Genomic DNA, 24,990 nt, shown 5'->3' with positions numbered 1-24,990 from the left:
ATGGCCAAGATGGGGTGGCAAGCCACCCCTTATTTTATTTTTTATTAATTTATTTATTGTTATTTTTAATCTGAAATATTATTTATTATTATTATTATTATTTTGTAGTAGGACATGTGTCCTATTTGTGATTGTAGGATTTTTAAAAAGAAATTACAGCCATGAACTGAATATTTTTCAATCCATAATAGACTACAGAGGATCCTATTCCAGTAGGATTACTCCACAATCCAAGAAATTGGCCATCGGAAATGACGATTTTTAAGGCAGACCAATGAATAAGTGGTTTCAAGAAATAGGAATGCTATGTGTTCTCCTCACGTTCTCCTAGTGTTTTTCTCATCCTAGTGAATATTATTTTTAAAAGAAACTAAAAATAAATTTGTCCTTATTTCTCTCACCTGATTTTTAAAAATAATATCTACCTAAGATCAGAAAAACACTAAGAAAACGCATGCAAATGGCAAAAGAAATTGATAGCCATAGCAAGAAAGATAGAACTAATAAGTGAGCAAGTAAAAATTGGTGTACAAATTTAAGCAAGCTTAGTATATATTCTTCTTCAATTAATCTTTTCTTTAATTAGTGATTCGCATTTTGTTACAACAAAAGACAAGCCTTTGTTTGTGGATATCTAAACGACAAGCAAATTTAAGAGGATATATTAATTTGCATTGTTGCAGGTACGACAAGACAAAAGCCACCTCAGTTACCACTTATCAGCAGCAGCCAATCTTGAGCCACTATCTTTCCATGTCATTTCTCCAAGTAAATGATTTTGCATAAACAAAAGAAAGAATAGAAATCGGACAACGAGGCATCGTCGAGATAAGATATTCGAAATGAATTATAAGGTTGATGGAAGTTAAAATGTCTCGGTCTCCTTTATTTTTCCTGAGCAAAAAGTCCTGGTCTCCTCAAAAGGCAAAGACAAGCTAATTTGTGCCTATTTGAGGGACCTAAGTGTATTCATGGCTGAGGACCACTTAAAAGATAAATTAGCTTTTATAAGGCTTATTTATTTGCTAGAGCATGTCTCAAGCAGCCTACCTATTTGCTCAAACAAGTTTGATTTATAGGTAAGTTAGGTCACTCAAAAAAAACCCACCATTGCTCTTCAGGAATGAAGATTCTATACAATATATTTAAGGTGCCGCCTGAGGTTAAATTGGACTAAAATTTGGGTGTCTAGGCTCTGCTGCTTCTCTTTGTGGACCGTTCAAATTTCACTTAAATTCGGACACCTTAATCGTAAGTAATTCTAATTTATTGTTTAGACATTATTAGTCTATATGTATATATCTTTTCTTTTAGGAATGATGAGATGGGTTTGTTAATCAAACAGGAACAAAACAATGAATCCGAATTTTTAAGGCAAATGAAGGATAAGTTGTTGATATATTAATTGGTCATTTCTCTTATTAAATAGTCATAAAAATCGAAGGAATAGTTTGGGTGTCGTACGAACCAGCTTTCAGAAAATAAAGAAACTGGTTTCGTGTGAATTAGATTTCAAAATTCAATAAATGGGTTGGTGGACAATTTTGCAGTATTATAAATCTTAATATAGTAGGGGATAGGTTTTGGGTTTACCTAAACCATAATTTGCACTTAATTAAGTTGAGCATCGTCCTCAAGAGGTACCTCAATCGGCTGGAACCACGCTTAATAAAGCGAATGTCATTAGTTCGAATCCCTTTCTCCCTCTTGTGCAAACATGTCAAAAAATAAATAAATAAATAAGTTGAGCATCGAGTGAAAAACCAACCATGTTTTTTTTTTTTTCAAAATAGAAAAATTAATAAATAATTCAAAACACAAAATATTAAGTTAAAAAAAAACAAAAAAACAAAAAACACCTTTAATATAAACATTTTTTCAAAAACAAAAAAACAAAAAACACCTTTAATATAAACATTTTTTCAAAAACAAAAAATCGAAATAGGGAATGGATTTCTCAATTAAACTAAAGAATACGTTTATAAAGTTATTTAAATTGTGTGCATTGATACTTAAAAAAGACATCCCAAATTAAAATGGAACCCATTAATCAACATGGAACTTAAATTACATGAGATAGAGTCCATTTTGAATATAAATTTCTTACAAACTGATTTAGTTCCAATTATAATTAGACTCAAGCCAAATCGGTCTCAATATAACACCCTTAATTATTTAGTGAGGGGTATTTTGTGGTTGGTATTTGTGGCCTTTTTTTTTTATTATTATTATTAATATTTAGACATATGTTATTTAACATTCTCTTAGCATTATTCTAACATTCTCAGCTGATGCATGTGGCATGCTCAATTTATCCATGATTTTTTGTTTTTTAATTAAGATTGATTTAATGGTGATTGAACATGCCACGTCAATTGAGAATGCTAAATAGCTTATCTCTTGATTTTACAATTATAGACATATTTTTCTTGGTGCTATAAGAGAATTAGAATAAAATCCAATTGATAAAAAATTTGTGTCCACAAATATCAACCACGAAATAAATAAAGGCACCATATATACCGATCACTAATTAATTAAAGGTGCTATGTTGAGATGGATTTAGCTTGGGTCTAGTAGTTATAATTGGAACCGAACCCATTAAAATTTGAACACGTCTCATAATTACAAGACACAAGAAACATGCATTCCAATTTAAATTGGAACAAAAACCCCATGCAGCGTAATCATAGTATCATATATTTCGATTTCACATCCGTTTTAGGCTCTCCAAATGCAAAAGCAAAAGCAAAAAAACAAGAAGAAGAGGCAAACAAAAACAATATCTATAGAAGCCAAGACCCCCCAAAGAGGACTAATAAGTAGGGTTTAGATATGAAGTGGCACATTGAGACTTGCAATTATTATAACTTCAACTACAAACTTCTGATGAGATCTATCACCCTATATATATAGTAAGATAGAATAAACTCTTATTAGGTTATGTGGTGGAGCCTATAAACTATTTAAGTCTAGAACTACAGCAGCTAAAAGAGCAATAGTCCAAAATGGGGCCTTATTTTATGTGAATTATTAGGCGTAAGGTGGGGTTCAGTAATGTCAAAAGAGAGATGTGATTGGAAACTCGGGCACATTTTGACAAAAAAAGTTTTATGATGATACGATGTCTCGTAGAATATTATAAATATTCCCCACTTTTATTATAAAATTAGAAATCTGGGATCCACATTATATAAAATAAATTCCTTTTTTTTTTGGGTCAAATTTGGAAATAAAAGTCGTGATTGACCTCTAGAATCATTCCCCGGCCCGTTGCTTCTTTCTCTTCAAAAGCTATTGAGTTGAGTTTTATATATTTGACAAAAAGAGCATCTAGTGTTTTATATATTTGATCTTTTTTTCTTTTTTCTTTTTTGAAAGAGAGAGAATATATATATATTGGATCGTTTGTTGGGATTGATAGAGCTTTGATCAATTGAGCCACAATTCCAATGAAATAAAATGTACGTATATCATGCATATACATATTTTTAAGCCCCCTTTCTTTTAGGGTTTATGGAATAATATTGTGATATCTTATGTCGAATAAATATTTAATATTATTTCCTCTTACCAATATTACTTCTTGTAAATTGAGATCAAGACAGCAGTAGTATAAAATTTAGAGGTTAATTAAGTGTCCTTTAACAACTTTAAAGGACGTACACTTACCACGACTGATATATATATATAGGATATCATCCTTTTTATATATTTCGATAAATATATATATATTTTTATATTAGAACCATTCAGATACACGATTTATAAATAAGCAGTCAAATATTTTGAATCATATATGAATTACTTATTCTTTTTAAAATCTAATCATTATATATGAATCCCCTGATCAGCCAAATGAATAAAATATTTGTTAATATTGAATTTATAGAGAAAAAATGACGCGACCTGATCGATCTCCTATTTAAGTGATGAAACAGTACTAGGTTTTTATTTTTAATTATTATTATTATTTTTTCTGTTACTTATTAAGTAATTCAAATTTAATAATGTGATGTGTTATCGTGAATCATCTGATGATAATAATAATAATATAAGCACAAATTAATGTGATCACCTTGCAACAACCAGCTGGCATGGCAATTGGCATGTGTTGCTTCCAATTAGTCGAGAATGCACTAGTGTTCAGTGCATGCAAATGCAATGCATGCTGCATTGATAGGGACGCTATCGGTGTGAAGTAAAAGTTTTCGGCCGTTGATCTCCATTCTCCAGTGTACACCTTTAATTTACGCTCACCCATACGCAAGCAATTTCCACCAAACACCCGACTCTAGCTAATTCCATACTTTTCCATACGTTTCTTAGCATCACCCTATTCTACACAAATATCATTCTTAGGGTCCCCTTGTACCTCTCTTTCCTCCCTTTGAATATATATATATATATATATATATATATATATATAATGCCCTCCAGTTTGTTTGTTTGTTTTTTTTTTTTTAAAAAAAAAAAATTAAATACCCCTAATAATTATTTTTAAATCAAAATTTTACATTTTTTTTTTAATTTTGTCTCCCCATATTTAAAATTCTAGTTCCACCCATACGTGTTAACATGTGATTGAAACCACATTAACCAAAAAAAAAAAAAACATTAACACCTTCTGATTATACGCTAACCCGTGTCAACAAGTTATAAAATAGTTATAAGTTTAGCAGTTTTTTTTTTTTTTTTAAAAAAATAATGTTACACCTATAACTCTTTTACAACTTACTTACACATGTCAATATGTGATTGGATGCCAGTTACTTTTTTTTTTTTTTTTTTTAATTTTTTTATATCACCCTTAGTTCACATGTTGACATGCACATGGCAATAAGTTGTAAAAAAGTTATAAGTCTATCATTTTTCTTGAAAAAATGCCATTTAAAACTTGAAAACATTCATATTTCCGGGCAACATACAAAGGGGTGTATTTTTTAAAAAATATGTAATTTTAGAGGCCAAAATGTAATTTTAAAAGACAAACCACTATTTTACCGGATACTTAACTACGTTTTAAAAAATCACATTTCTATTAAATGCATTTTGAAGTTACTATTTTTTTCAAATCCATAGAGTTACATGTAAGAAGTGAAATAAATATAATGGCCAAAGCCCTATATATATTTGATATTAAATGTGACAAAGACTTTGATAAGGAAAGGTAAATATATTTGTCAATCACAAAACCTGAAATACTGTACATCTATAACCTTTAGCTAAAGTACTTCAAGTTGAGAAATATCACGTCCATTGCAATTTATATGATGATAAAAGATATTTTGCACCTTCCATAGATATATGTGTCAAATTTGTTTAACGTCTTTTCAAAAAAATAAAAAATAAAAAAAATTGGTAAATGTAATAAGACACACTTGTATCACCTTTGACATTGTCCAATCGTGTCACCCAGACTAAAAAAAAAAAAACAAAAGATAATTAAGGCTCATGCCATTCCAAGCCACGTATACCTCGTAGGTGGCCTACATGTCCTGTCCGAGTATTTTTAAATCACATAAAAATTGAAATATTATTATTAGATTTTAGATAGATTATTATTAAATTTTAAATTTAGTAATAATTTTAGGATCACATCAAAAAAAAAAACATGCATTTGAATGTATACGGGTATTAATTAAGTATGTGTAATATTTATCAAAACTAAGAACACTCCCAAAACAAATACAAAAGCTATTATCTTTCAAAAAAAAAAAAAAATATGGGCACGAGGAAAATTATTTATATCATATAATTGAAGCAGAGAGGTAGGAAAGAGAGGGCATGTATGACGTAATTAATCATATTTTAATTCATTTTTTATTTTTAGATATTGATTTAGCAATACTATGAAGTAATTGAAAATAAACAAAAACAATTTGACACATTGATATTATAGATTATAGATTTAGATACTGCTGTTACGACATTCGGTTTTGTTTGTTTAAAGTTTAAACCAATATCTTTTTTAATTTGTTTTTATTTTTTTTGTTTTGAAAACAAAAATACTAACAAATTTTCAAACAAAAAACAAAAGGCACACTCAAGAATAACAAACGGATAATCAAATCATTTTATGTTTATTTGTTTCTTTCCCTTACAAGGAGTTTTAAAAGTTAATGGCTTTCGAAGCACGTTTTATCTTTTTCTATGGGAATGGTTGTTACATATATCGACCCAAACAAGGAAGAAAATATAGGGAAGTGAATTACCCAAAATTTCCATTCTTCAGTACATCCTAATTGTACAGTGCCCGGACCACCCCTTTTGGCCCCCAATCATTTTAAAAGCGATTGTAGCATGTCCAGTGGAATGCGATTGTAGCATGTAACATTACTTAATTAAAAAATTATGTATTTATTATATGCTAAAGGATATATTTGGAGGAAATTTCCTTTAATTTATTCTAATAAGTGATAAGTATCATTTAACATGTTTGAATTTCTAAAAAATTAATGTTTTGGTTCATAGCTTTGAAAATATTAAAAACAAAAACATGTAAGAGATGATACTTGACACTTACTATACTAGATTAGAGAAAATTTGTGTCTTGGCAATTTTATGGATTTAGATCCTCTCATATTGTTTAAAATATGAGCCCTCAATTTCATCTATCAGTCTAAACAAATTCAAAAGTTTGTGTTACTGAGGCAAGCAAATTTGACATGTTGAAAACTAAAATTAATTACATCGATAACATACAAACTTCTAGATTTATTTAAAATCACAATTTTATAGTGTGTTAGAGGAAATCCCTCAAAAATAGTTTGGAATAAATTTATGTACCTTTAGTTTTAATTTGTTATCTCTTTAACTATTGGTTTGAAATTAGTTTGAGATTTTAATTTAAAAGCGATTATCACTTTCAAAATATAGAGAAATATAGTAACTAATGAAGTGATAAGACTACCATTGATAATCAACCATTGGATTAGAAATCAATGACAAAATTTAAATCTTGTGTAAGATTATAATCCTTGTGAGAACCTATCAAAGCTCAAGTCTCATATAGGTGCCTAGGCAGCTCGAACTCAAATTATTCAAATAGGTACGCCCAGACAAACTCTTACGTAAAGCTATCCTATTGCTACAACAAATCTAATCCCCATCCTTTGAAAAATATATATTAGGATCTTAAAGAAAATATTGATCCAAATAAAAATCTTTTTTCTAAAAGAGTAATACAATTTAATAGATTGTTTTACAATTTGATAATGTGGTAGTGAAAATCGACATTTGATTCAACACTAGTAAAAAAAAAATTAAAAACTGATCACATCGTAACATTTTTGTTGTATGACAGTAGTATACCAATCTACTAAATAAAGTTACTTTTTTTAATTGCTATGGAACTACTAATTACTTTGTGTATTTTCTTTCAGAATAATGTCATAAGTCTTTCACGTGTCCCTTAAAAAATAATGTGGCTTTTAAAATTATCATTTGATTAAAATTTAATAATGATCAATTATAGGCTCAATAGTAATTTTAAAAATCATATCATTTTTTTGAGATGCTTCAAAAACACTGAATTAGGATTCTCGAAGAGCATTGAGTTAGTTATATTAGAGATAAATTTTTGTCTCCTAAAAAAGTTAAAAGACAAAAATATTATTCAAATATAATTAACTAAATATTAATCGATTGAAATAAATTAGAAAAGATATAGTAAAAAAAAAAGTACTTCTACCATTACTCTTTTATTAAAAGTGGTTTTTTAACTACGTCGTTCTTTCGCGATACTTGAATAACCAAGGGTATTTCTGGAAAGTTTGCCACAAAATTCTAGGTTCAATCATTTCCAACCCCGGAAAGCAACCTGCAGTCCCAACTTTCCCTTTTTATATTTTTACCGTTAAAACTCTCAAAACCAAAACCACCCCTCTACAGTACCCGGTGCAGCAACGCGATCACCAACGCCTTATATCCCGATCCAGCGTATCACGTCCCGCCACGTTGCCACCACTAACCAGAAGTGCCAATAATTCCGCACTAGAACTGCTACTAAGCAAAACAGAGAGCGGAGCGAAAATAACAGATATCGAGCTTCACTTTCTAAACAATGACGTGTGATTGGTTGCGCTAGTGTAGTTTTGTCGTTTCCTCTTTATCGTCACTTTTTTTTTTCTTCTCCTTGTTTCCCCTCTCTTCCTCTCCTCCTTTTCTTTACACCCAAACCCCTCCCTTCTCTATTCTAGAGGCGCATAATCGACCCCTCACTAGGGTCTGATCTAATCCCCACCTTTCAACTGTTTCCAACCGTCGCCGTTGGATTCGTATTCCGACGATCTCCGCCCTCCGATCTTCCTCGCACCATGTGGATCTCGTCTACACCGCGTTTGTTTCTCTCTCGCTCCTTAGTTAATAGACCGGCTCGTTTCGCTCGTAACCGTTGAAGAGTGAGCTCGGTTGCGAGTTTACGGTTTTGTTTCTTTAGTTGATTTTTGGAACCGATTTTGGGCTTGTTTTGGAGATTAGGAGCTCACTCGAAGCTTCTGAGCTCATCTTTTGTTACTTTGTTGAGGTTTTGTTTTGGACGGTGGTTTGGAGAGTTCTGGTGGCGATGGAGGATCGGAACGTGAGCAGAATGGGTGCCGGAATGTCGGACGTGGTTCTTGGCTGCGTGATGCCGTACATCCACGACTCGAAGGACCGGGACGCAGCGTCGCTGGTGTGCCGGCGGTGGTACGAGCTCGACGCGCAGACGCGGAAGCACGTGACGATCGCGCTCTGCTACACGACGAGCCCCGATCGGCTGCGCCGGAGGTTTCAGCACCTGGAGTCGCTGAAGCTGAAGGGAAAGCCCAGGGCCGCGATGTTCAATCTGATACCGGAGGATTGGGGAGGCTACGTCACGCCCTGGGTGAACGAGATCGCCGAGTCGTTCAACTGCCTCAAGTCGCTTCACTTCCGGCGAATGATCGTCAGGGACTTGGATCTGGAGCTTCTTGCTCGGTCCCGCGGGCGCGTGCTCCACACGCTCAAGCTCGACAAGTGCTCTGGCTTTTCCACCGATGGGCTTCTTCATATCGGTCGCTCCTGCAGGTTATTTTTCTTTTTCGTGTTCTTTTTGTTTTTGATAATTCAAGTTTGTTGTTTTCGTCTGTAGGTTTTGTACTCTTGTGGATTTGCATTTAATACTTGTTTTGCTATGGGCTTTAATTTCGGGATTGAATTAAATTTTAGGTAATTAGGAAAGATTATTATTAATTTGAAGAGGAATCTAACAGAATTTTGTGCCTTATTAAGTTTAACGAAAAGGAAAAAAGTTTCTTTTTGTGTTGAATCTGCTTACTAACTGTTTCTTCCAGTTTATTACCTGGCCGAGGTTTCTTTTATGAAAAATAGTTGCTGAGCATTCTCTTTTATTTTTCGAATCCTTTTTTATAAATTTTTTTATTGCTATTTTCTTGCTGTTGGATTTGTTATAGATTGTGTGACTTACTGAGCTTTCTCTTTTGTTTTTTGAATCCTATTAGATAATTTTTATTTTTTTATTTTTTTATTTTTAAGAGAAATGATAAAAATTATTCTCCAGCCCATCTTTCAGTCATTTCTGTATAGTAAATGGATGAATCCATCATTAAATTTGTAGAACCTACATGTGAGTTCACAAATTTAATGGTGGATTTGCAAAAGAGATGATTGAGAGAATGATGTGTAACGTGTTTATTTTTTTATTGCTATTGGATTGGTTAAATATGGTTTGCAAGCCTTGAATTTCTTTGAGCGTGACTTGTATAGTTTTCCTTTATCTTTAGTTAGTCTCAACTTCCTTTTTCAATCATTTGTTTCTCAACTTCCTTTTCAATATGGATTGCAAGCCTTGAATTTCTTTGAGCGTGACTTGTGTAGTTTTCCTTTATCTTTAGTTAGTCTCAACTTCCTTTTTCAATCATTTGTTTCTGATACAGTTCAGTGCTTCTAATTGTTGTTAAGGGGTTGCATTTTTAATGGTTGACATGCTAGTTTTAATTTATTTTTGATTGTATGCAAACTCTTTGTTGTTATCTTCAACGATTAGCCAAAATTAAGGTCATTCAATTATTATATCTAGAGAATAACTTCAACAAGGACCTAGTGGAAATAAAGTCCTTTACACCCTCCAATAGCTGCCACATCAGCATGGAACACAATACCAAAGGCGCTTATCCACACCATATAGTGTCTACCTATTTGCAAAATAGAGGGTGGTGGTGTGGCCCCCCTTCCAAATCTATGGGGGTGGCCACGACCACCCCACTGTTCTAAAAGGGGGCCGTGGCCACCCCATTCCGAAATAGGGAGTGATAAACAATGGGGTGGTGGCGCAGCCACCCCTGCCAGAACAATGGGTTTCTCTTAATGTGGTAGTTCTCCATTGGAGGGTGTAAAGGACTTGGTTTACACAAGGTCTTTATTAAAGTTATTCTCTTATATCTATATCTGATACAATGTACCACTTAGAGAAAGTTTCAGTTTCTTTGGAAAGTTAAAGCTTGAAAAAAAAGTTGACGCTTGTGAATTGATACCCTCCTCATTTAGGAGGATTACAGTACTGTACAATTTCTCGGTGGTTTGTGAAATTTTTAATATATTATTTTTAATAATGGCAAGTTTTATAAATGAAAGTATGTTCGCAGTCAATTTGAATTTGTTTAATCACTAGTTATTCAAAAAGCTTAAACATATAAGGAAAGACTGAATTTAATAATTAATTAATATTCTAACACTCTTTTTCACCCGTGGGCTCAAACTTCCTCTCAATAAGTAAGACCCAACATGTAACATATTTAACTGAAATGGGGTTAATGATGGAGATAAGGTTCGAACTCAAAATCTTTGCTTTGATACTATGTTAAATGATTGCTTACCTTTAAGGGGGCCTTGACATGGTTGGGTGCTCTGCATTAGTGTGATTGACAAAGGCTAGGCTAGGTTTGCTAATACCCAAAACAAATGTAAAGAGATTGGGGTTGAAAATGGGCAAGGAACTTGATCCCCCTAAAAAAGGGCAGATGTGGTCGAACTCTAATTTTGGAAATAGGTTGAGGCCCTTTTACCAAGTCTACCGGATAGAAGATGATAGAGGCCCAACTATCGTTGCGTTTTTCAAAAGCTCAAGTTGATAGGAAAGAGTGAATTTAATCATTAATTAATATTCTAACAAAATTTACCATTGATAGATGGGTCGAGTACAAACGGAAAGTGAGAATATTCTTGAATGGTTTCATAATCCTATAACATATTTTTTTAGACAATAGTTGTATATATTCTGGATTTGTCCATAATCAGCATTAATTGGATTCCTTGCATTGTCAATTCATATTGGTCACATTGAGGGTTGCTTAGGTAGCTGGGATTGGCGCATGTAATGCTTAGGTTAGAATTCGTAATCGGAAAATCATCTAACTAAATTTCCACAAGATTTTAGAGATGATGGGTTGTGTATGACAATGGGCTACACAAAGCATTGGTTCTTGAAACGGTGAAATAACTAGATGAATGGAGGGAAAACATGGTGATGAATATATTAATCACTTATCAGAGGAAGTTGTCCCAAATATTTATAAGTAATAATTTTATTGAAAAGAAGTTGTACTAATTATTGTTTTTTTTTGATAAGTAAAAGAAAATAGAATAAATAGATAGTTATTGTTACATCAAGCACATGGGTTATGTTGTGAAACTTTTGTGTGAATGATTGAGCAGCTTTGGGGGCAATCAGTTTTGGAAAGGGCAGTGAATAATTGACTCTTTATGGTATGGAGATCAATTGTGACAACTAGTTATTTTCACTTGAGTGATCGATGGAAAGATTTCCTCACAAGTACTCTGAGAGTCGAGATGATATACTGTGTAATGAAAGACTCAGGCTTGTCAGGATTGGATTCTATGTTGGCTCGGCAATGAATCAAGATTTGGAGAATGGAAACATTCTCATTTGTCTAGAAATAATAAACATCTTGGAAAAGTTGAATTATAGGGAACACTTGCTCATTCCATATAAACATTCTAAGGATGGAGTAGAACTAACAATACCGTCATAACAAATTTTAAATAGTGAAGATCTGATCATGAATTTTTTTTCTTTTCTTTTTCTTTTTTCTTTTTTTAAGAAGGCATATGGATTAAAAGGTTAATTACTACTTCAAATGCATCAGATCTAGGACTGAGACCAAAAACTTAAATATTTATACTTTTGACAAGCAAATGCTTGTGAACTGTACATACATGAAGATTTTGAGTGAGTTTGAAAGGTAGCTCTTGCAATGATACAGAGTGAATTATATATTTGCTTTTGCTTTGAAAGCAAACTGCATTGATTCTGTATCTTGAAACTCGTCACTTGTTAGAATTGCAGGATTTATTCCAAAAAGCATGAATATGCTCATCCTTATAGAATTTATGAATTAAATTTTAGTGAACAACTAGTCATGATTTCGAGTTGGATTACAACACAAGGTGAAGGTTGGAGAATTGTAGGATTACGGGCTATGCACATGGTGAAGGTTTGAGAAGTGTGGGATAATCATCTGGGTTGTGGGACTTGGGGACTGTGGAAAGCATAGCAATACCATGAACAATGGAGCAATTGAGTATGAGTGCAATCAAAGGAGATCTATGAATAAGCAATGCCTCCCCTGTCTCTTCTCTTTCTTTTTTATATGTATAAAGTGAACTGATTTTAGCATGTGTGATGTTAAAAATTAGAACTTGAATCTCTAGAGAGATGCTTTGGGTCATTTTGATATGCTTGTCAAGTTTTAGTCCTCACATGTGTAATAGTAATACATTCTATTCATTTACTCGTTCTTTGATATTTTTTTACTTGAGCAGCTTTTTGTACTACAGTGGACAATTAGAAATTTAAAGTTGGCATTAAACAACGAGTAGAATTGTGTTCTACGCACAAAATTTTGCAAACCTTTTAAAGTACTCTCTGTGCTTCTAATTTTACATGCATTTTGGAATTTTCCATTAGAAATTTAAAGTTGGCATTAAAGCTGCTCAGGATGTACAAAATGAATTATATCTTTCCTGCAATTGCAATGCAGCTTAAACAACGAGTAGAATTGTGTTCTACGCACAAAATTTTGCTAACCTTTTAAAGTTCTCTCTGTGCTTCTAATTTTACATGCATTTTGGAATTTTCCATTAGTATTTAATCTTATTAAAATAAATCCCTGTTTTCCCTGTTGTATGACTTAGGACTGTAAGCTCGCCCCCCAAAAGAAGAAACAAGAAAGTGTTGAGATAGTGGAAGAAAAATGTTGACCTATTAATGAACATGTACTGGAGTCGGAGAAACAGGACTTGTGTGGTGGGTGCAAATTAGTTGAGAATAGTGTTGAATTGATCATGTGATACCCACGCTAATTTTAAATCTTGGTTGGTAACTGTATTTGGTGCCAGTTATTCAGGCCATTACTAGTATGTTTCTGAGTTTTGTCTGTGAGAGTATGAGTATGTCAGGTATATTAATTGATGCAGTATTTAAGATTCTTGTTGCTGGAAACATGAAATTATAACAAAATTTTAAGCATATTGTGGTAGTGCATATATGTTAAAGTTGTATAAGAGATCATTTTTCTTTTTCATTTCTATGCAACTTTGATCTTGTGGAAGTGTGAGCACAATCTGCTTTCAACTGAATTAAGCTATTGTTTCTGCGGCTCTGATCTGATCTGTAGTCATTATTGACTGATGTGTTAATTTTATATGCTTCCTCAGGAATTTAAGAACTTTGTTTTTGGAGGAGAGCTCAATTTTGGAGAATGATGGTGACTGGCTACATGAGCTTGCTGTGAACAATACAGTTCTTGAAACTTTAAATTTTTACATGACCTATCTTGAAAAGGTCAGATTTGAAGACCTTGAACTCATAGCAAGAAATTGCCGCTCCTTAATCTCGGTTAAAGTAAGTGATTATGAAATCTTGGAACTCCAAGGTTTCTTTCGTTCTGCAGCTGCTTTAGAAGAATTTTGTGGGGGTTCCTTCAGTGATCAACCTCAGAGGTACTCAACTGTATCATTACCCCCACACTTATGCCGTTTAGGTCTATCATACATGGGGAAGAATGAACTGGAAATTGTATTCCCTTATGCATCCCTACTCAAAAAGTTGGATCTCCTCTACGCGCTGCTTGACACGGATGACCATTGTATGTTAATCCAGAGGTGCCCCAACTTAGAAGTTCTTGAGGTAGAATCACAAAACCATTTCTTCTCTTTTTGTCTCGTTTCTTATCATTATTATATCTTCTTCTTTTTTCCCCCTTTGGTCTGAATCATGGATTTTCTCTTATTTCTACCATATATATACATTCTTGAACAGGCTTTTGTTTCTGGTTTTCTTACGCAGATTCTTTGCAGTTTGTTATTCAACTATTTATTGAACTTTTTTCTTCCATAAGAATCTACAGTTACTTAATTCTCATAATTTGACCTTGGCTTCTGGGTTTTATAAGATTAGATTCCTATAATTTTACCTTGTCTATACTTCTATTTTAAATTTGCCATTTGACTCAGAATGTCAACAATTGGAAAATAGGATTTAGAAACTAAAGGACAAAGCAAAATGCCAAAATACAGATGCATATTCTAGAAATTAGTGCTACCTAAGGGAGTGAGAGGGTACTAAGTGGTGCTCTTCTTTTGGACTAGGAACTGTATCTGAAAATTGCATATATTTCTAATTTTGTTTTTTGTATGGACAGACAAGGAATGTTATTGGAGATAGAGGATTAGAAGATCTTGCTCGGAATTGTAAGAGACTAAAGAGGCTTAGGATTGAGCGAGGTGCTGATGAGCAGGGAATGGATGATGAAGGGGGGGTAGTCTCCCAAAGAGGTTTGATTGCTTTGGCTCAGGGCTGCCTAGAACTGGAATATTTGGCTGTTTATGTGTCTGATATCACAAATGCTTCTCTGGAATATATTGGCACTTACTCAAAAAACCTCAATGATTTTCGCCTGGTCTTGCTTGACCAAGAAGAGAGGATAACAGATTTGCCACTTGACAACGGGGTTCGAGCTCTTTTGAGGGGCTGTGAAAAGCTTAGAAGGTTTGCATTGTATGTCCGGCCTGGGGGCTTGACTGATGTGGGTCTTGGTTATGTTGGGCAGTACAGCCAAAATATAAGATGGATGCTTCTGGGTTCTGTTGGGGAGTCTGATGCCGGGCTTTTGGAGTTCTCTAGGGGCTGTCCCAGCTTACAAAAACTAGAAATGAGGTGCTGCTGCTTCAGCGAGCGTGCCCTGGCTGCTGCTGTGATGCAACTGACTTCTCTGAGGTACCTATGGGTGCAAGGATATAGAGCATCTGGAAGTCGTGACCTTTTAGCAATGGCTCGCCCATTCTGGAATATTGAATTGATTCCTCCCAGACAAGTTCCTGTTGATCAGCTTGGGGACGATAACGTAGTAGTAGTGGAGCATCCAGCCCATATACTTGCATATTACTCCCTTGCTGGACCGAGAACAGATTTTCCAGATACTGTGATCCCTCTGGATCCAAAAGCCTTAGTTGCCGAGTAGAGCTGTATATACCACCCTATCTGCGAAGGAGTCCTCTTCCTGTCACGTCTTGTTCATAAATTCAGGTAGCTTTTCCCTTTTGGTAAGAGGTTTTCAATTTTATTTCATTTTTCTTTCCTAGTGCTAGACATTAGTCCTGTAATAAGTTTGGGGGTTTTCTTCTGTAATTTGGAAGCACTTGCGTCTTTGGTGCTGCCATCTCTCTTCCCTGTTTGGGGCAGTTGGCCTAAACTCTTCAACCCTTTGGTTACTTGGTATTAATACGCTGAGTCAATCTTATTGGAAAGAATTGTTTTATTGGGTGCAATATTGGGCCATTTCAAGTTTGTGAATAAAAAATGAAGAGTTGATTTTACTTGCTGCCATATTATTGTGACAAACAGGTTCCCCCATATGTCGGATAAGGCGGTGAAATTTAACATTTTAAGTTCGCATATTATTAAGTTGCATAGAAATATTTAGTTTTATCATAACATATAGACATTATCCTAGGTATTATGTCTATATGTTATGATAAAACTAAATGAGTGAGGGCTATCGTGGGCGATACAATTTTTTCAATCTCCCTCATCGAAGAATCAGTTGGTTTGACACTCTACTTTATTCCACTGGAGAAGAAAATAAGTATAAGTGATCTTGTCGAGTGTGCCGACTAAAGAATATTACGATACTCAAGTCAATATTTACTTGAAAAATGAGTAACTTTACTTTCATGAACTTGCACGTCTTTTACAAACACTACGCTAATGTTCAAAGTCTATTAATTTAGTGTATTAAACTTTAATTTTCTTCCACTTACCTACATCCGTTATACTCTTAAACCCATTCGGACAGAACACGTGTCTTTCTTCTTTGCTATGAAAACCGATTAAAGCCTCAACTTCTTCACCATTTCATCTAAAGGGGTTTCTGGGAGCACCATCTTTGACATCTGAGGGTCGGAGATCATTTAGAAGTCTCAGTGGGAAAGGTGATGAAGGTGGGAGTGGTGCCGGAAGTCTTCCAAGATTAGCAGGATTGGGTCGTGCAGCAAGGCGTCAACTAGCGCAAGTTCTTTATGAGTTTTGGGGTCAACTGTATGATTTCCATGGGCAAGCTACTCAAGAAGCGAAGGTTAAGAACTGGATGTGTTGCTAGGAGTGGATTCTAAGCTTGCCTCTTCATCACTAAAAGTGGATATCACTACAAAGGAAATTTCTGGATACTTACCATCTGTGGGAGCAGGGGTCTGATCATCTTATAAATTCAAGTCTATATGACTCTCTCAAGCAGCAGAATGTGCAAAGGAGCTTGAAGTCATTGTATAGGGTTCAAAGACGATCTTCGTCGTTGTGGTCCAACCCCGTGCAGCTGTTGGATGCATATGTTCAGAATTCAAGCCGCAATGTCATCGACTCCAGCGAAAGGCGCTATTCTAGTGTGCGCAATCTACCACCTTCTGAAAGCTGGGATTATCAGTTGGCAACGGTACATGGTTATTAGATAGCATTTTATCAAATGGCTAAAGACAGAAGCTCTGATCACTTAAATAATCAAATGGAGTCTTCAACCTTGAGATCCTTTAGGCTTTTGGCTTTTAGAATTATTAGGGACATCTTCACCTACTTGTAATTAAAGGGATATTTTGGTTTCAGATTCTTCTGAAACTATATGTTATTCTACGTTCTCATGGACTTATTTCATGATTTTATAGATTTGTCTGTGGTTACAATTATTGACATGATTTTTTTTTTCTAATCCAATTATTGACATGATTGAGTTTATAAAATGCATGTTTCATGGTGGCAGACGCTATATTATTATTAGGTTTTATTACTTTAGAAGTTTAGAGCTGTGGTGATACTAGCCTTGAAATGTTTGGACCTTTAATGTGATTTCTTATGGAATTCGATCGTTTTGTGGAGGTTGTGATTTGACAAAGAATGAGAAACATGTTTTTGTTTTAAAATGGTAGATTACATGAGAAACATGTAGAGTATTTTGAAAACCTTCCAGACTGAAAAATGGGACTAACTAATCATTTTAAATATATAAATAATGCTCTTACCAGATCCGGATCTTATCAGTGCCTTTCCTGTATTGACTTCTTTCGTGTGGTTGATAGTATTCTTTGTTAGGGGTACATATGTGTTTGGACCTTTTGAGGTTCTTATACCTGTAATTAGGGTTTATGAATTTTTTGAGGTTTGTGATCATTTATGTGCTCCTTTTGTCTTTAAAATCGCTTTATGTGGTCCCTTTGAGAGGACTAGACCATTTAGTTGGCCAATTTTCTACTTTGGTTCGTTTACTTGCATTGTTATCTTTCGTTTTTGGGTTTGTTGTAGGGGAGCTCACCCTTTTTTGGTTTTTTGATCACTTGTACCCCTTTCTCAATTTGATTAGAGAAAAAAAAAAACATAAAAAAGGCATTCATAATGAATTTTTTACATTTCTATCTAAAATAGCTCATAAAAATTTGAAGGGGTTGGCTTAAGTGGTAAGGGATGGCATCCCCATTAGCCATCAAGTTTTGAACCTCCTTAAGTGTAAACAATTCTTTGGGATTACGCCCACCAGTAAAGTCAAAGTCTTACTTGATCCGTGTAGAGATGGTGCTTTGTACGGGTCTAAAATTTGCCTGACAGGGGCGAGTATACGAAGTGGGCTTGCCAGGTTTCTTGTCATATAAAAAAATGTTACTTTTTCTATTTTAGCTAATGACTTTTTAAATGAATTCTACATTTGATTATCTATTCTTTCTTTATATCATTTAAGTATTCTTTTTTTTTTCCCCAAACATATACTTGCTCGTTGTTGAAAGAAGAAAAAGAAAGAGAAATGAATAAAGAAATAGAGTGAGAGGGAAAAAAAAAATCACTACTTATCTCCAAAACTTAAGTTGATAGCAAATAATGAATTTTAATTATTTAATTAATATTATAACATTCATCTTCACATGTAGGTTCAAACCCCATTTTAATAAGTGATGCTAACATGTGAAATATTTAATTAAAATGGCAGATGAATAATGAAGATAAAGTTCGAACTCAAAACTTTTACACTGATAGGAAATGAATGATTTAATAATTTAATTAATATTTTAATAGGCCAAGTCTAACAAAGTGTGATCTCTTGACTGGAAAGTTTGTAGAAAAATGTTATGAGATGTTAAAATATTAATTAAATAAACAAATTCAACACTTTATCAATTTTAAGTTTTCAAAATAATTGATAATTTAACGTGATATTATTCCATGTGTTCTTTTAAACTTAAACTCTTATGATAAATGGTAATTTAAGGTGCTGTTTGTCTTTGGCAGGTTATGGAACCACTCTCTGCTGTTGGCATGTGTAGATGATAGAAGTAGAGTCATCCAATAGTTAATTTAAAGCAAATGCAATGCTGTAAAGGAAGATGCTCAGAAAAAAAAAAAAAAAAAAAATTGCTGTAAAGGAAGAGAAGGGACAAAAGTGAAATTGGGTCTGTAATCATCAGCTCTACTAGAAATTTGAATTTATTGGGCACTGAGAGCATTCTAGTAGGGGTAGCCAAATGTTATATTGTGTAGTCATGCAGTGAAAATTGACAAAAAAAAAAATTGTCTACATTTAGCTGCGACGGTGCTAGCCGTGTTTAAATTGAATAGCTAAAATAGAGAGTAAAATATAAGCGATTTGAAAAATTTGATAGTTAAAATAAAAAAATATAATTTTTTTTGCTAAATTTGATGGACCGGATGTGAATGCTTTGACAAACTAAACTGGCTAGAAACATAAATTTCAATACTTCAATTATTAAACAGAAAATAGAGAACATCATTGGACTTTTTATTTTCAACACAAAAGTGAAATTGCACTAGTGGGCGACTCCATGGAGATGAAGTCAATTCCAATTATGAATAGAACAGGTTCTTCTTCCCTAAGATAACCTACAGGCAATGGCTTTGTCCTTATTCTTCAAAGGTACTTCCTTTCACCATTTTGTGATGTCCAATTATGGGTGTAAAAGAATGCAGATTTCCCTTTCTTTCTTTCTTTCTTTTCTTTGTTTGTTTAACAAATGATCATCTGCATAGTATATTATTATTTTTATCTTTTAAGGTCCTTTTCACCTAGAAGGCCAACAAAATCGTGCCATAGCACAGTGTGCTGCACTAATGTGCATGATTTCTCAACAGTAGGGATGTTGGTAGTATCACTTGGTTGATTTTATCAGAGAAATGATACAGCACCCTTCTGTACTGGCTCTGTTTCTTCACCCCGGATACTTACTTTCACTTCTATAATAGCTAATGGAATTTGTGAGTGTAAACATATTGTTAACTTTTAGTCATAATTTGTCCACAAGTACTACCCATTATAACAAAGCTGATGACAAAACGCTTCCTGGAAGATCATCCTCAAATCCATGTGGGCCAATGAAAATGCATCTTTATAAATAGTGGAAGTTTGTGTTTGAAACATGGAATATGGCCTTTGCATGGTTCTTCAAAAGGATTTGAAGAGCAAACAAAAAAAAATTTCTAAAAGATTTCATCTTTTGTTAAGACTTTAAATAAGGAAAGATGGGTAAAGGGAAAGATTTTTAACCTTCTCAAAGGTTTGATCAAAATTAGCATAAAGTGGGCAGAGTGCTTTCTTATGCAACTTGCAGAAAGGCTGCTTTTCTTAAAATACAGTATAAAGTTGATAGTTATGTCATATAGCAAACAGGAAAAAAAGTTTCACATTAATAACCACATTGCTTATGTTGCTCTGGAAATTTTAATGCTCAATGTGTGGTTTAGAGATTGATATATGCAAAGTGACTTGGGTGGGCACTGAGCTTTTTGATAATAGTTGCAGCAGCAAAATTGATGGTAGTAGAACCCACGATGGCAACTAAAACAAAACAAAAACAGTAACAGCATTTTAGGAAACATGATTTTTTTATTTCACTTGACATTTGTGGCATGCCCATCTTTGAGATAGAGATAGTGATGCATCATCATCCATGTCATGAGGGCCCAATGAAGTACCCCAAAAGTCTCTTTTTCTTTTTCTTTTTTTATGAGGAGGGGGGATTTACATTAAAAAGTGAAAACTTTTTTTTTTTTTTTCAGAGAATATAGATGATTCTAGTATTCTAATTTTTTTTTTTTTTCCTGTAATATTGATGTGATTTTTCTTTCTGCGCACCTACCCTGTGGTGATGAGAACATTCCTCGGATATAATTAAACTGTGAATTTCTACTTTTATCTCATCCACTCAAATGGATCTTTATATAATCAACTCACTAGGACTGCCTAGCATTTAGGACAAGGACCCTTTTTGCATGGAAATAACTATAAGTGTCCATTTGATCTAACGATTTCAAAATGTGTAGTTTGAAAAAAAAAAAAAAATAGTGATTTCAAAGCATAATTAATGCAAAAGCGATCTTCAAAACTAAGTTAAGCATTTGGTAAAATTACAATTCAGTGCGGTTTGAAAACTTGAATTTTTTTTTTTTTTCAACGTTTTCAAATGCATTCTCACATGAAACGCTTTCTGCAATTTTTTAGAAATCTTGCCGAATCGCGGGCTAAACGCACTCTAAGAGTCTAATCTTTTAAATCTCTGGCACTGTGGCACCAAAGAAATATGGGGAAGTTTGAAGTCATTCTAGATATAAAACTCAAATAATAATCTTCCATGGTCAGGAAACAGTCAATCCCTGATGCTGCATAATTTCAAAGCTAGGTTCTCTACTCCAATGATCAGGGTTACAAACGTGCCTAAAATCTGAATACAACTATATGTCTATAATCCCTTTTCAGATTTTCAAGTAAAATACAGAATCACTATAAAGCATGATGCTTTCAGAGACTGGTAAAAGGAGCAAATATGCTGATGCAACAGTCTTGCCACGATCGACAACTGGGTTGGCTCAAACAGAAATATCAAATACAAGGCAAAATTGGATAGGTCCATAAAAAAGATGATTAGAAAAATGCAAACCACAATGGCTTTCTTGCGTGGATTGAAGCATGGGATGCTTATTAAGTGGAATGCAAACTCAGCTTCGACTAAGTGATGGTGATGAATCTTGGTCAACTTGGCCATATTATACCATAAAGGTGAGACTGGCGGAAAGCGTACCAAGAGGAAAAGAAGCAATCAGATACTGTGGAATATCAGAAAAAGTGACAAGTGAGTCAGCAAATTTGGCCACATCACCCAAAGCCATGGCTGCTTGTATGCAACTATCACAAAAAACTATTCCACATATGAATGCATAATGGATCCACGGATATCTAGCCTCAGAGCAGTCAGCCCACTTATTTGCAGAACTGGGTATCCATCATATTTAAGTTTTGATATGTGTTGAAGTTGACAAGAGAAATTGCTATACGACTAACATGGTGTTCCAGTCAAAGCCAACTCTTAATTTTTTTTTTTACAAGTCTTTATTGATCTAAATGTTCATTTTTGCTGTCACATTAACGGTCGGCTAAATAGCATTATTTAGTTGAAAATAAAGAAAGGCTGAAAATAAGCTAAGAAGCACAAACTCCAAGACAAATATGTATGTTCACTTTATACACTGAGAAGCATATCTTATTGATATGGCTATTTTTAAATGCATCCTCAAACTGCCTACCGTAATGCTGACATCAGTAAAAGAATAAATTATTCAAGAGAAGGGAAATATACAGATAAATTGAAGATCTTTTATTTGATTTTCACAGTTCAAAGATTGACACCATGTATAAGAGTTTATCTTTCTGTATTGTTCAAAATCATGTAACTCGAGCCCCCATTTATGTAATCACACAGAAAACCATGACAAAGGCACTAACATTGAAATTATACTGAACATGATCGGACTTGGAACTTTTTTAATCAATGAGTACAGAAAAAAAAAAAATGGCTGCCTTATCCACGTTGTTGATGTCTTGAGCATTGGATTTGAAACACTGAGTTGTGCGGTTTGGGATGAGCTGCTCCATAATAAGCACTGCCAAACAGATTGTGGCCTTGCACTTTAAAGTCATATGGAGGTGACACGAAAAGGTTTCCAATTCCATGAGTCGAGTTGAAAACCATGACAGCTTCATCATGAGGTTGATTCCAGTCGAGCGAAATTCTTGGTGTGCTGGTGGGCTTTTGCTGTGGTGTCAGCACAGAAGAGTGATCATATGAGTGTGGCTTATTGTTTTCTGATGCAGTTTCTGTGAGATTGACGGTTGTGATATCATGGATGCTTGGCCTCCTCTTATCTTTCCCTCCGGAAAGCTGCCTTATAAAGTACTTCTGAGCATGACTTGCCACTTGAGTTGGAGTCTTAGAGATCACATAATTCCGGGAGATATTTCTCCAATCCCCTTTACCGTACTTCAGGAGCCCCATCAGAAACCGCCTGCAATTCATTAACCAAACAAACCCTATTAGAAATTACTCAAGTGTGACTCAAGTAACAATGTGGCATAGTGGAAAATTTATTTGGTTAATGGCCAAGGAAAGTTGAAACGTGTTTATATTGATAGTTTTTTCATTTTTACCATCAGAAACAGAAATGTTTTGAACAACAGAAAGTGTAATATTTTAGCTTTCTAAGATTTGTCAGCAAGTGAACGAGTAATGGAAACTTCGCACCCAGAAACAGAATTTTGAAGGGAATTAATTCACCTGTGCTCTTCTTCTGTCCACGGGACCCCTTTCTTCCTTTCCTGATCAGGACCCCGAGCAGTGGAAGACTTTCTTCTATAGGCATCGAAGCTGCAATTATCAACCAACTCCAATGTGAAAGAAGAGGTGAGGTAGCCGGGAATTGGAACCCGGCCGGCTTCTATGTCACAAACATCATTTTCCAATTCCTCGTACTGCTTAATCACATCCCAAACCGTCTTACCGGGGATCATTGCAGCCACTTTCATCCATCGGTCAGGGGTTTTCTCGTCGAATATAGCAAGAGCACTCTCAAACTTCTTATTCTCTTCCCTAGTCCATTCTGTGCTCTCGCTTACTTGGAGACACCAAGGGGATCCCGGATATAGAGTTTCCATAATTACAGAGCACTAATATACAACAATAGCTGGATAATTCATGTAAGAAAGGATTGAAATCAAGTTTTTAAAGTAAGAGAAACAGAGACAGAAGGCAGAGAGAATGTAATCTTTACAATGATTTAAAAGGCATTGAATTCAGAATCTTTTACTGGGAATCAAGAATTTCCTTTTCTTAATAGCATCAATTAAAGAATCTTAAAAAGACCCACCTTTTAAGAATCGAAGGGAATCATGGAGAAACAAGAGAATTCTGATTGTGTTGCTTTGGTATAAACCCCTAGAGAGAGAGAGAGAGAGCCCAAACCCAGATGGAATTTGGAGTTTTGATTTTGAAGCAGAGAAGTTTTATGCTATTCAGATTGCCACCCTTAGCCGACAGAGCGAAAGAAGGTCTAGAAGATCAAGAAAAGAGAGAGAAATTCGACGAACCCGAGAACAATACGGTGGAAAAAGGTGGACAAAGCACGACCCAGTTGAGAAAAGAGATGGATTCTGAAGAATCCGGAAAGAAAAAGCGGGAAACCATTTTTATTTCTCTTGGTTTCTTTGAGGAGAAGAAAAAGAAATCTAAATCTATTAATATACAACAGAAAAACAGAGAGCGAAAGTGAGCAAGCGAGAATCCAAGATATGAATCAGAACCAGTTGAGATTTTCGGGTGGTTGTGGACGAGTTCGAAGTAAAGGAGAATCGGACAGAGAAAAGGAGGCTTGAAATGTGGCAAGTTGAGAGTGGAGTGTGGCAGTCTAAGGCCTACTTACTGGCCTAGTGACGAAGTTTCCTCTTATAATACTATAATAGTGTGTTTGTTCATTGGATTTTCTCATCTGTTCCCTTTGCCTTCTTTTCTTTTTCAACGGGCCAAATTAGGCTCTCAAATTAACCTCCCAAGGTTTGATTAATTTAAGGCTAATGAACCAAGGTTGAGGCAGTTTGAGGTTTAAACTTGTGTTGGCTTGTGCCCTTTTAAGTTTTTAATCAAATCCCAAGGAGATTGAGGTCTCACTTTTTATGGCTGACTTAAGATTGCAAATCAAAACAGAATGCTCCGATCGCAATTAAGTTGGAACGGAATTACAAACGAGACAATATGAGCTTAGGATGAATGTCCCATTTATAATCAGGTTCGAACGGAATTACAAATGAGACAATATGTCGAACGGGGTGTATATACACTTAAGACTTGTCATTTTTGTCTAGACTTTTCAGGTTTAAATGATTTTATTGCCTTTCCCTTGTAACATTTTCCTGCATTTGATTAAAAAAAAAAAAAGATTTTATTGCCTTTGAAATTTGGTCTTTGTAATGTTTCATTCTTAGATGATTTACTTGCTTTCTTAAGTTGATTTTGGTTAAAGTTATAAGAAGATAATAGATTTATTGAAAAGATAGCTTTTGAATGAATTATTGAGAAATTGATAAGATTTTTGGTTTCTTTTGCTTTTCTAAGCTATTT

The 24,990-nt window shown here is 34.3% G+C and overlaps 2 protein-coding genes across 3 annotated transcripts; one reads left to right on the top strand and one right to left on the bottom strand.

Moving 5' to 3' along the window:
- Positions 1-8,120: 8,120 nt before the first annotated feature.
- Positions 8,121-15,876, top strand: LOC132186377 (coronatine-insensitive protein 1). The gene is made up of 3 exons (XM_059600313.1): positions 8,121-9,048; positions 13,717-14,188; positions 14,703-15,876. The coding sequence occupies exons 1-3, from the start codon at positions 8,567-8,569 to the stop codon at positions 15,519-15,521; spliced, it is 1,773 nt and encodes a 590-aa protein (XP_059456296.1). The 5' UTR covers positions 8,121-8,566; the 3' UTR covers positions 15,522-15,876.
- A 6,304-nt stretch (positions 15,877-22,180) lies between these two features.
- On the bottom strand, positions 22,181-24,273 carry LOC132186157 (transcription factor DIVARICATA-like). 2 transcript variants are annotated; one of them, XM_059599996.1, is made up of 3 exons: positions 23,744-24,273; positions 23,155-23,560; positions 22,181-22,885 (listed from the first exon to the last, which is right to left on the bottom strand). In XM_059599996.1, the coding sequence occupies exons 2-3, from the start codon at positions 23,529-23,531 to the stop codon at positions 22,402-22,404; spliced, it is 861 nt and encodes a 286-aa protein (XP_059455979.1). In that variant the 5' UTR covers positions 23,532-23,560; positions 23,744-24,273; the 3' UTR covers positions 22,181-22,401. The 2 variants fall into 2 exon arrangements, with proteins under 2 accessions (XP_059455979.1, XP_059455978.1); XM_059599995.1 differs by having other exon boundaries at positions 23,155-24,273.
- Positions 24,274-24,990: the final 717 nt, after the last annotated feature.

Source organism: Corylus avellana, chromosome ca7, assembly GCF_901000735.1.
Source record: "Corylus avellana chromosome ca7, CavTom2PMs-1.0".
Lineage (NCBI taxonomy): Eukaryota > Viridiplantae > Streptophyta > Magnoliopsida > Fagales > Betulaceae > Corylus > Corylus avellana.
The sequence above is the reverse complement of the archived record's forward strand: the minus strand, read 5'-3'. Positions and strand labels throughout refer to the sequence as shown.